Source organism: Athene cunicularia (assembly GCF_003259725.1).
Source record: "Athene cunicularia isolate RWA chromosome Z unlocalized genomic scaffold, athCun1 chrZ_part1, whole genome shotgun sequence".
NCBI classification, from domain to species: Eukaryota; Metazoa; Chordata; class Aves; order Strigiformes; family Strigidae; genus Athene; species Athene cunicularia.
The window spans coordinates 12,561,075-12,573,426 of NW_020799142.1; the positions used below are offsets into that span (position 1 = coordinate 12,561,075).

Consider the following 12,352-nt stretch of genomic DNA (forward strand, 5'->3'; position numbering starts at 1 on the left):
ACGATTCTTAATAGTTGCTCAGAGTCAAAATACCATTGGTGACCAGGAGCTCCTTTTGGTGTTTTATTGCAGTAATTCACAATTCTACAGGAAATACCTTGTCATTTATTATCTTATCTATTACTACCTACTTGTTATAATGTGCATTAAACAATTATACTAATTTCAAGTTAAGAAATAACTATAAGAACCAAAGGAACTACTGGAATTTTTGTCCTGGGGAGGTTGTTGAGGATGCTGTTAATAAGCATAAATCTAATTCTAAACACTGAACAGGTAACCTGCAGTAGCATTATTGCCAACTTGATTGTATTGGGCTTGTGTGGCCTGGTTTTGGTAGTAGGGGGTGGGCTGGGTTGCATGGGTGGTTTCTGTGAGATGATGCCAGAAGCTTCCCCTGTATCCAAGAGAGCCAACGACAGCCAGCTCCAAGACAGACCCACCGTTGGCCAAGGCCATCAGTGATGGCGGTAGCACCTTTCTGATAACATATTTATAAAAGTGTAAAGAACTGCTGCACAACAGCAATGGGAGAGAGTGAGAATTAGTTGGAGAAACAACTCCTCAGACACCATGGTCAGTGAAGAAGGAGGGTGAGGAGTTGCTCCAGCTGCTGAAGCAGAGATTCCCCTGCAGCCCCTGGTGCAGCCCCCAGTGAGGCAGGCTGTGCCACTGCAGCCCATAGAGGTCCATGGTGGAGGAGATCTCTACCTGCAGCCCCTGGGGGACCCCACTCAGAGCAAGTGGCTGTCTGAAGGAGGCTGTGGCCCTGTGGGAAGCACATGCTGGAGCAGGCTCCTGGCAGGACCTGCGGCCCTGTGGAGAGAGGAGACCATGCTGGAACACTGTTCCTGAAGGACTGCACCCCATGAAAGGGACCCATGCTGGAGAAGCTCATGAATAGGTGCAGCCTGTGGGAAGGACTTATGCCGGAGAAGTTCATGGAGGACTGTCTTCTGTGGGAGAGACCCCACACTGTAGCAGGGGAAGCGCGTGAGGAAGAAGGAGCAGCAGACATACGTGATGAACTGACCACAATCCCTATTCCCTGTCACCCTGCACCACTCAGGGGGAAGGAGGTAGAGAAACTGTGAATGAAGATGAGCCCAGGAAGAATGGGAGGGGTGGGGAGAAGGTGATTTAGATTTGTTCTTATTTCTGATAATGCTCTTCTGTTGTTAACTGGCGATAAACTAAATTGATTTCCCCAAGACTAGTCTATTTTGCCTGTAATGGCAATTGCTGAGTGATGCCCCTGTCCTCATCTCAACCCATAAGCCTTTCATTATATTTTCTTTCCCCTGCCTAGTTGAGAAGTAGTGATAGAACAGCTTGGTGGACACCTTGTGGCCAGTCAAGGTCAACCCACCACATTGATACAGCATGTAAACTTCTCTATGTCAAGGCTAAGTCAGGAGAGAGACATAGAAAAAGTATGAAGTCTCCAGGATTGGTCTCTAAGACAGACTGCAAAGATTTCTAGGTTGCGTTTTTGAATTTTTTTGACTGCACCAGGGAAAAATTCATAAAAGCCAAATCTTTCCAAAGGAAACTAACATCACAACTTATTTTAAGTCACTAGCCAAGGAGTAAACATTTCTCTGAGCACAGTAATGGGATATTACCAATCAAGAACTATAAAATTCTGACATATCAGACACTTCAAATGCAAATAGGCATTTTTTTCTCTCATTTTCCTTCTTCAAAACTAGTACCTCTCTTCTGTCAACTTGAGCAAATACACAATTACAATTTTCATGGAGTGTTATGTAGCTAGCCAATATGTATTAAATAGATAGGGCGGCCATTTGAAATACATGGTGGAGCCTAGGATAAATGATGCAATTTTCCAGTGTCCCCGAAGGAGCTGTCACATTGCAGCCTCTGTTTTTGAGTTGCTTCTGATACTTAAAAAACCCCTTTGTTGCGGTTTCTAAACAACCCTCTGTGCTTCAGAGAAACGGCTGCCCAATTTCCTTCTTTGGACTCTTGAGAGATCAGCAAGAATGGAACGAAATCAGTCTATAAATGAGCTTCAAATATGCTCCATGCAATGGCACTGACCATCACAGTAGTTGTCAGCCTTGTTCTAGACAATTCACTTTCTCAACCAGCTATAGCAAGAGATACAGAATTTGCAATCTACTTCTGATCCAGCCTCTCACAGGGTGACAGTTGTGAATTAACACCATGTTTACCAGGAAAAAACATCCTGGCAATGAAACAATGCCTGAAAGGAGTACACTTTAAAACAAAGGAATAGAACTAGTTGTGGCTCTTCATTTTGCCTTTGGCAGCAGCACCTTGCCTTGCACAGCAGATGAAGCAGTTAGCAAGTGATGAAGCTGATGGTGGCATGATACCTCCCTCACTCTTAACTTGTTCAACACGGTGCACAGGAGAACAAACTTTGCTGGATGTCACTTACTCCAGACCATCAGCTACTGTTAAGTCTAAGGGTTGTTCACATAGAAGCCAGGTGCTAAGGGAGCAAGGGACATGCAGTTCACTCATCTCAGTCATGTCATCATGTCCCAAAGGAAGACCTGTCATTTGGGACCACGTCAATAGTACGAGGGGTCTGGGTTATACTCATGCTCCCCGCCGAGTGGCTGTGATAATAATCAGTTATGAATGTATCCTTAAAGCTCCTGTTCATATTAGCTCTAAAAATATGCAGTACAATCTGACCACTGGACCCAGTTTTGCCAGCAATTTTCCAAGCACTCTCATGCTGATACAACCTGCCACTTGGTTCCCTTAGCACCCCCAATGTATTTATATTCATGGCATACAGTGTTCACTATAATAACACTATACCCTTATTCAGGCTCTTATGTAGGAGGTCTTTTCTTGCTGTGTTTACATAGTGCTTTGCCCAGTGGGGCGGCAGTCAGTGACTAGGACTCCCATACTGTAATGTTTTAAAAATTTTGTGCAATATTCTTCATTACTGTTTCTCATCCAAATTCTCAAATAAATCCTGCTCCATCAACAAACAAATACACTCTATTACATCAATGTAAAAAACTTTTACTAGCCTATGCAGGCTCACTGCTCCTAATCAATGCCAGGCTCTTCTCTCAAAATGGAATGAGCACAGCACTGAATGACCACACTGGAATAAGATGGCAGCTTGGTCTCTCACCGATATCCATTTACTTCCTTAACATTCACACTTTTGGCTTTATTCTTTTTCATGCAAGTCAGTGGTGCTCACTGAATGAGAATGACACCACCTTTCAGAACACAACCTCCTGATCACCCGCCCTAAAGCCTGGAGGAGATATCTGCCAGGCCAAGATACTTCTTCTAAAAGGGGAAGCATCAGTTGTGTATTGATTCGCTTTATTTCTGTGTTTAGTTATTTAATTCCATATTCATGAAGGAACCTCATCCAATGGCTAACCAGGTTTTGGAAAATGTCTGTTTTATTTATCAAATTAAGAGAAGAGTAAATGCAAATGACCACATGTAAACTGCCAAAAAAGGACAGTCATCACCTTGTTAAGCTCATATTATTGCTCTGAATCTATAAAATACCCTCTGTTATAATGGCACGTTGTCATGCTACTGGTCCTGTCAGATGTTTCCTGGGCAAAACAAATAGGTGAGCAAAAGCTCCAAATGCCAAATACAGAAGCTATTTCTAGCACGCTAACAATTTGAGAATGTCTCCTAACCTGTTCCCAGTCTTTCCAAAGGATTCTGCCTGAGCAGCAGGGTAATTAAATCCTGGGCATCTGGAGGTGGTGCTTCATCCTTTTCAGGCCAGTTGATTTCATCTAGAAAAACAGAAAGTTGTTTGTTATTAGTGAAGTCTTATCACAACATTCAGCAGAAACTGTGTGAAAACTCTTATAGCAGGCTAGCAGTACAGTAGAGTTAATGCAGCTTTTTCAAGTTGCTCTCTGTTGCATACTAATTAATTCTGATTTTTACACTCTCTATACAAACTCCATAAACATATTGTTATGTTCCAACTTTCCTCTGAAGTATCCTTTAACCCAAAACAGTGTTTAACAGCAGAATACATGAATGCTTGGCTCACGGAAAACTATCACAAAATATTAGCACAACTTGTATGCTGTCCCTTCTCCCTGTCTCACCAAAATCATGGTTTACATTTTAGTTCTGTTCCATGGAAACTGCTGTTAAGATGGACACTGCTTACCTGACCCAGCAGTCACTGTTCATCACATCTGTAAACATTCTCTAATGCTAGGAGACTCAGTTCAGGATGAACAAAAATTCCACCAACTTTCATTTGAACAATTCAAAATATGCCAGTTTCAATATGAACATGAACTTTGTAACAGCTTACACAGCAAGTTTTTTCTGACTTTTAGCAGAACTTGCCTCCACAAACATATTAACATTGCAGGTTTAGACAAAACTCTGCAGAAGTTCCTTGGGAGGTACAAGGATTTGGCATCGAAGGAACAGAATGCTAGGAGCTCAGGAAGTACAGATGGCTGTTAAGGATTTTGTTGTCATATGATCTAGACTTTTCCTTCAAAATTATCATAATTGGAGAAATGATCATCAGACACTACACCACAAGTTTAATGTTTGTATTTCAGAGTTTAAGGAAAGGTACTGAAATAAACAGGCATGAAATGTAACACATTTCTGAAGCATTATTTTTAACCCTGATCTTGTGGGCATCTAAGTTCACACAGAGACCTCTCACTGTTGTACTCTGGCAACCTGGGGGCAGGAAAAGCAAGCTACAATGAAGCAGCAGCAAGGTAAAATGAGAAGGCAAGGTTTTAAAGGAGACTTCCAAGTACAATGTAGATTTCACACACAGAAACTGGAATAAAACTCTGGGCTATAGTTTGGGTTCTTTAACATGGCTTCTAGAGCTGAATACAAGGGGCCCATATATTTTAGCACAGGAAACTTCTACGACAACAGTCCTGCAGAAACTGCCAGTAAGAATGATTTCAGTAAGAAAGGATATTTAAAATAAAAGAGAAGAAACTACCAAGTCAATATCAAAACAAGAAACTAAGCTGACCAACAGTCTTGGAGAGTAAGTGGAAATAGATTAGGTTTACAAACATATACTTCTACAATAATTTCTGGAAGATAAAAGGGCACATACAAACAGACAAAGTTATCTAAGTATCAGCCAGATCGTAACACATGATGATTTGTTTTATAAAACGTAAAATTAATGCCACATGCAAAATAAAGTTTAAAGTGCAAATTTTGTCATTATTTTTCTTTCTCCCCGTCTCCCAGTCAGAGAGCACAAAGATAAAAACACACGTACGTGTGCCTGGAAATGCAATTAAAATAATTAGTTATTTCCACATTTACCCGCCTACAGCTTCCACTGCAGTTTAAATCTGATTTGGAAAATCAAGCATGAATATGCATTGCAGCCATGAGGCATCCAGAATAAAGCCAGCATTTGCTGTTTGTGTTAATTAAACAGTTGATTCTCCTTGTGACTTAGGCCTCAGCATACCATATCAGAAAACAACATGGTTGTAAATCCATGAACAGCTAGGATGTTGTATAAAAAGGTCATATACTAGAGGCAGCTCACAAATCCATTTCATTTTAGTTTACAAATAAGTCTGGTTTCAGCTTCAGAGATGGAGAAAAGCAAGATGATGACAGTGTGTCTCCTGAAGTACAAGGTATTTGTTGCATTCTCAGGGAATAAGACACCAAGTGTGGTTAGTTCTGTCTCTGTTGGGCTTTCTACATATTTTTGGTGGGTTGTGGGTTTTTTTTTTGTCTTAGCTACTGGACCTATTAAGCAGACCATAAACCAGCCTGGGAAATAGTAACAGAGGTGCCATTCTGTTAAACTTTTGGCATAGAGGCCCTCTGCATCTATGCATCTGGGAAATTTATGGAAACAGCAGGTAGAATAGTAAACAATTCTGTTTAATTATCATTCAGTTTTGCCACAAGCCACATAACAATACTTAGGGTCAGCTTGCAGGTTAAGATCTAAAAGGTTATTGAATTTTAAATGGAAGAAGAACAGCTGCTACAGAAATAACATTACACTACAACAATCACCAATGAAATCATTAACAATCTGTGAATTTAATTTGTTTCCTTCTCTTTCTCATTATTTATTATTCGGGAGACATTTGTTTTAGGGTTTTATTACATCTTTGTTAATTTCTTCATTGTGCCATAAGGCATCTTCCCATTTATGCAAATTTATTTTAACCGTTTCTTCTCTGGTATAATTTCTTTACTAAAGACTGAAATTACTATGCCAGAGTGGCACTACTTTTCTACTAATACTGCTTTTCTTTTTCAAACAGTACAGCGTAACCATTGCACTCTACATTACTACATTTCTGTACTTAGGAACAATATACAATAAGTTCAGGTTTTAATCCAAATTTATCCCTGCTGCTCTGACAGCAAATTGTCTATTAAAGTATTATGGTAATGGTGGTTTCTCAAGCAAAACTAGCTTGAAAACCTAGTCTATCAGTGAAGTTGTAAGTATCTTCACTATTGAGAAATTGAAATGTTTCACAGCACGCTAAGAAATCTATTTTTTTGTGATGATCCTCACCACTGATTACTTGTCCGAACAGCTCTTCTGGTGTATCTCCAAAGAATGGCACACATCCAACAAGAAATTCATAAAGGATAATTCCCATAGCCCACCAGTCCACCGGTTTTCCATAACCCTGTCTCAGTATCACTTCAGGAGCTATGTATTCAGGTGTACCACAGACCTAAAAGGAAGAAAATAAGCATGATGGTAAAACAAGTCTAATTGAGCTATGTCACATCATTTACAATTCTTCAAATGTAAAATAATATGGAAACATGGTAAATGGAATTCAGTAGGTTTTGGTTTGCTGAGTTTGCATAATAGCAAATTATTTTAGAATGACCTAGCTACAATTACAGGCATCATATTCAACACTTGCACATCTGTCATGCAAAGGATAGTTTGCATTTCATACATGGGAATCCATCATAGCAAATATTTTATTTAACCTAAACATAGCCTTCTGTTTACATTTAAGTTTTTATCTTAAGTAACTTTTACAGTGAACAGATTGTGAGCAATGGTAATGAGGCATGCTTAAAGGGAAATGGGCCATAGTGAGGATTTTAGCACCCTTGGTTGACAATGCATCATAAGCTCCACAAGTACTCTGCTGAGATTTCTGATTTCCTTATAAAAACAGTTTTCCATTTATCTCACAGATTCACTTGCAGACAATTATGTTCATCTTACTAATAGATCCTAATGTATAAAGTAAAAAGCCTAGAATAATCTGCAGAACATGAGTAAAAGTAACTGCCATACACAACTGGAACACCAATGCAGAAATAACAACAGTTTATAGCATTATGGTACATTCTGCTGGCAAAACATCACTTCATTTGAAACTTAATGTAGAAATGAAAAAGGCTGCGTCTTACTTGTTTGTCAAGGAATTCTCTGGCATCCTTCTCAATGTGACCCTCATACAGATTGGTAGTCAAACTCATTAGCCCCACCTTTGATAGGCCAAAGTCTGTAAGCTTTATATGGCCCATGGATGTTACCAATAAACTGAAAATTAGAATGATCTCAGGTTACTGTGATGTAATTTAGCTTTCTATGATTATTATTACTACTACTACAACAATACCTGGAGAAAAATGTTTAATTAGTACTACAAAAACATAGCATAAATAGTAATTTGACCAGGTGCAAAATAAACAGGTTAAAAATCTGACCATCTTACATTTCTTACTATTATCAGATGTAAACAAACTTTTAATATGCCATTACACAACATCCTATAGAACCATACAAGTGTCAAAAGCTGAATGCCAGGTGCTTTGAAGAAAAAGAAATAGGTATCAAAAGACCTAGAATAGAATAAACTTTTGAAGTGAGGTGAGCATTTTCTGTTTGTAACAAGCTGTGTCATTCATTTGAAAAAAAAAAAAAACCAGGTATTAAGTTAGTAACTAATACTATTCTGACCTGAGGTATCATACTGTGAAAGTATTGTTACTCAACAGACAGGACTCCATTTTATATATTTTTTTTGTGTGTGAAAGAGGAATAATATTAATGGAGCTCCAACAGCTATACTTTTTACTGCAGCTACTTGCTGTACATTATTTACATGTATAGGAGCAATACTGTAATTTTAAATATTAAAAAAAGAACCAAAAAACATAAACCAGGAAAGATTTCCCAATCTTGTCTCCATATATGCATGTATCTATGAGCTGATGATACTTCAATTAAAGAGTGTCCTAAGCATATTTTGAAAGACTTTTTTCCTTAATGACCAAAATGCATTTCCCTCTATTTCAGCCAGAAGAGTAAGTACACTGTTTTTAGCAACTCTGATAGTCCCTTTCATCTTAAAGATAGAAAACGTTAAAGAGCTCTTCTGGAAAAAAAATGCATTTTCGGTAACTGCAGGTCATGAAGATTCAGATATTTTGCAGAAATTATGAGTCTACACAACATTCACGACTAAATTTCAAAAACATTCACAAGTTTACACCTTTCATATTTTATCTAACAGTTTCAAAGTCCTCCTTTGGTTATATTCTATATACATACTTGTCTGGTTTCAAATCCCTGTGTACAATTCCATAATTATGAAGGTATTCCAAGGCCAGAACAGTCTCTGCAAAGTACATTCTTGCCATGTCCACAGGTAAGGGACCCATGTTCTTCATCAAAGTAGCACAGTCTCCACCTGTAAAAACAGGATGAATGTTCCACATGACACCATAAATTCTGAGGTGTATCAGTATACATACATTCTACATTCATACATGCTGCAGAAAAAGACACAAACTATAGTCATAAATGTTTATTTTCCAGTCAGGTGATTCAATTGAAGATGTAACACACCAACTACTGTACTGAAAACAGCATGAAGCTTGACATGAGCAGTACAAGGTTTCAGCTGGAAACCAATGGAGTTTGTGCTGGTTCTTTAAAAAAGAAAAGGGAGGTGGGGGTGGTGTCAAAAAACCCCAAATCCCACACAATCATAGCCTGGGTATCTCATTTTGCACTGCACCTCTGTCCACTGTTCTCCTTCAGCATGAGCACCTTTTCAAAGTGCTTCCTCTTCCCTCTTCCTTATATAAATACCTATTACAAATACCACAACATGTGCTAAAAAAAATTTGAACTTCAAAAAAGCAAACAGCATTTTCACACGAACTTTGAGTTCTAGAACACTTATGATTACAGTCTATGAGGAACTTATTCAAAGCGCAGTTATTTCCCGTTACAGCTGGAGCACAAGTGTTTTACAAGCTTTCGCTGGGAGATAATAACTGGGAAAACAGCCACCTTGCTGTTTGATTTAGATCCTAATTCTGTATTGCCAGAGTACAGAGGACATACAGGGGGCCTTTCTAATGCAAGTACCATACAGGTTATTCCTCTGTTAAACAGAACAGATATTTTACCTTCTACATACTCCATGACCATGCATAAATGACGTCTTGTTTCAAAGGAGCAATACATGCTGACAACGAATGGATTTTCTGCAAATGTAAGGATATCACGCTCAACAAAGGCCTGTTGGATCTGGTTTCGGAGGATGAGATTCTGCTTATTAATTTTCTTCATGGCAAATCTTTGTCTGGTTTCTTTATGTCTCACAAAATAAACCGCACTGAAAAAGTTCAAATGGGATAGAAAAAGAAAAAAGCCTGAATAACTATTAAAAATGTATTTTAAAATACTTTTACAAATAAATATTTTTTTAAAAAACAGTATATGTATTATATAAAAGACTTTAAAAAAAGTGTAATGTAGTTGACTTGCCTTTCACATTAAAGAATGGCTACAAACCTCATTTTGTTTCATAACCAAGATAAGTTTCAGTCAACACAAATTAGTACACATGATAAAAATAACTCCCTCCTGCCCTGCTGAAATGCTGGGGTTTCAACCCCAAGCCCCAAATTAAGGTTGACATATGTGTGATTCCCACAGCCCTTCCCAAAGAGGGGGTGAGTTTGCCTTTAGGCTTCCCTCCAGGGTGCAGCTGGCCTGGCAGGGAGAGCCATTGGGTAAATAAGCCCCAGGTGTCTGCATTAAGTAAGCAAAGGTCAGGTGTCCCACTGAGGGATAAAAGCTGGGACCACTTGCAGGCAGGGGCAGTGCCTGTCTGTGAGGTGAACGCACTTTGAAGAGTTCCCTGTTGGGGAAGGACCTCCCATCTCCCTGGGACTGGGCTCCAGTCAGGTCTGGCCTTTGTAAACGCAGGCTGTGTAGAGATTCAGTGTGTGGCTTCCTTGGTCTTATGTATTTGGCTTGTTGACTCGGTTGTCTCCCGTCCCTTCTATGGGAAACTGCATTTCCCCATTTATTCCACCCACTGTTGGTTGTGTGGTGGTGGTGTTGGGGTCAGTGGGATTGATGTCAATTATGTATAATCTGACTGACTTGTTTGTACCCCCAGCGCTCACCCATGTATTGACCCTTCTGTATGAAATACTGTTTGGTTATTGGTTCATCTTTATGCTGGCTGTGTCCTTTATGCTAGGCCTAATAATTGGCAAAACACCCGCAAACAACAGATATAGCAAATGCTCTCAGCTCAGGCAGATTTGGGGCATTTCCATCAATGAAGGATTATATACAAAACCCAGCTATGGCACAGCATTATACATTTTTCCAATAAATGCTTATTCTGTAACTGTGCTGTCTGATGACTCAGACTCCATCCAGGGGATTTTAAAACATGTCACAGGTTTCTCATGAAAGCTGCTTAAAAGTTGCTTGATGGGGTGGCTCCCTCATTGCCATGTGCAAAATCTGTTCTTGTTCAGTCCCTGACATCAGCATTGATCCATATCACGGGTAGGTAGGTCACCAGTAGGTAATTCAAAACAAAGATCACTGCATTAACTACATGGTAATGTGGGATTAAGACGTATCTTGCCATGCAGAATCTTTACTGGGGTACTGCATACAAAGTTTCCTGTAAGCTTGGTTAGATAAGGTCAAGCCAGTGAGGAAAGCAAAGTGAAAGAAAATATTACATGGACAAGCCTTTTTTCTTTCAAGGCTCAGGAGAAGGAATCACCCTGCCATGAAACACTGACAGAGGACATTACTGCTGCACTTCTCAAAATCCCTTGAAGCAAATCCTGGAAATATTCACTTTGCTTGAAATCTGCTTTGTATCATTTAATGCTTATAACTTCTCTAGTATATAATTACCACAGTAGTAAGTGTTTATGGAAACAAAGGACTAAAAGGAGAAAATAGAGGTGGGAAAAACATGGGACTCAATTATGAAGTTTTTAGATTCATTGACCGCATGAGGTCCAATTATCAGCATACAATTATTTATTTAAACACAAAAACCGATTCTTGACTTGCTATTTCTGTGAAGATCTTCCCACAGATACAGAAGTTACAGGCACTGAAATAAACCATGTTTCTGCTTTCCTTTCCAGAAGAAAATTTTTTCTCGATGAGAAACTCTCTCTTACTGATTCCAAAAACTTTTATTAATTTCTTGCCCTTGTCTGAGCGCAGGACAGGTAAAAGACATTACACCATTATGAAAGTAGGGGAAAACCACCTTGGGCAAAACCCAAGACAAACCCCACCCTTCATGGCTCCTACTAAGTCTGTCTCCCTTCTGCCTCTCCCAAGCTGGAATAAAGACTGAGTTATTCAACTCCTGTACTCCTCCCTGCTGGCTTCACACCTTCTGTCTTCCTGCACCTCTTCCTACCACTTCTCTCTCCACTCCTTTAATACAACTTTTTCCCTTTGTTTTTCTTTCCCTTACATTCTGCTTTTCCTGTTTTGTTGCTATTTCCTGTCAGTCAGTCTCTCCTGTCAGTCAGTCTTAGCTTCTTAATCTCTAACTTCATCTTTTATTTTCCCTATTTCAGCTCCCTTGTGTTCTCCTGGCACACAGAAAAGCCCTTCTGGTGCCTGAAGCCACAATCCTTAATAAAAAAAAAAAAAAAAAAGTTACATGAATGAACTGAGGAATGCCTGAGGACTCGACATGCAGATCTTTCTCAGAGCTTTAATCTGGACAGTATGTCAAGATGAACTCTTGAAAGACAGATATTAATCAGAGCATATTATTATAGCATCTTAATATATCCCTTATGCAGATCATATGGATCTGTAGGGTCATTATAACATTTAAAGATGGAGAACCAGTAAGTTATAAGGACTATCTGGTCCAGTAAATATCTGGGACATGCTGGCTACCTTTTCCCAGCTCTCTAAATTGCATTTTCAGTCTTACAGGCAGATAATTGTATAACTTTCCACCAGGATTCAGTTATCTACAATTCCTCAGGAAAAAACTGTTTAGTTCAAATATATCAGACTCACAAGACA

The 12,352-nt window shown here is 39.1% G+C and overlaps 1 protein-coding gene across 8 annotated transcripts in view; it reads right to left on the reverse strand.

Moving 5' to 3' along the window:
- Positions 1-12,352, reverse strand: part of MAST4 (microtubule associated serine/threonine kinase family member 4) — a 315,990-nt gene that overhangs the window by 19,864 nt on the left and 283,774 nt on the right. For all 8 annotated transcript variants that reach the window (XM_026865288.1, XM_026865287.1, XM_026865290.1 and 5 more), the window contains 5 exons: positions 9,439-9,647; positions 8,573-8,711; positions 7,426-7,558; positions 6,560-6,725; positions 3,684-3,785 (listed from right to left, as the gene is read on the reverse strand). In XM_026865288.1, the coding sequence (XP_026721089.1) occupies positions 3,684-3,785; positions 6,560-6,725; positions 7,426-7,558; positions 8,573-8,711; positions 9,439-9,647 (749 nt within the window). The remainder of the gene's footprint in view (positions 1-3,683; positions 3,786-6,559; positions 6,726-7,425; positions 7,559-8,572; positions 8,712-9,438; positions 9,648-12,352) is intronic.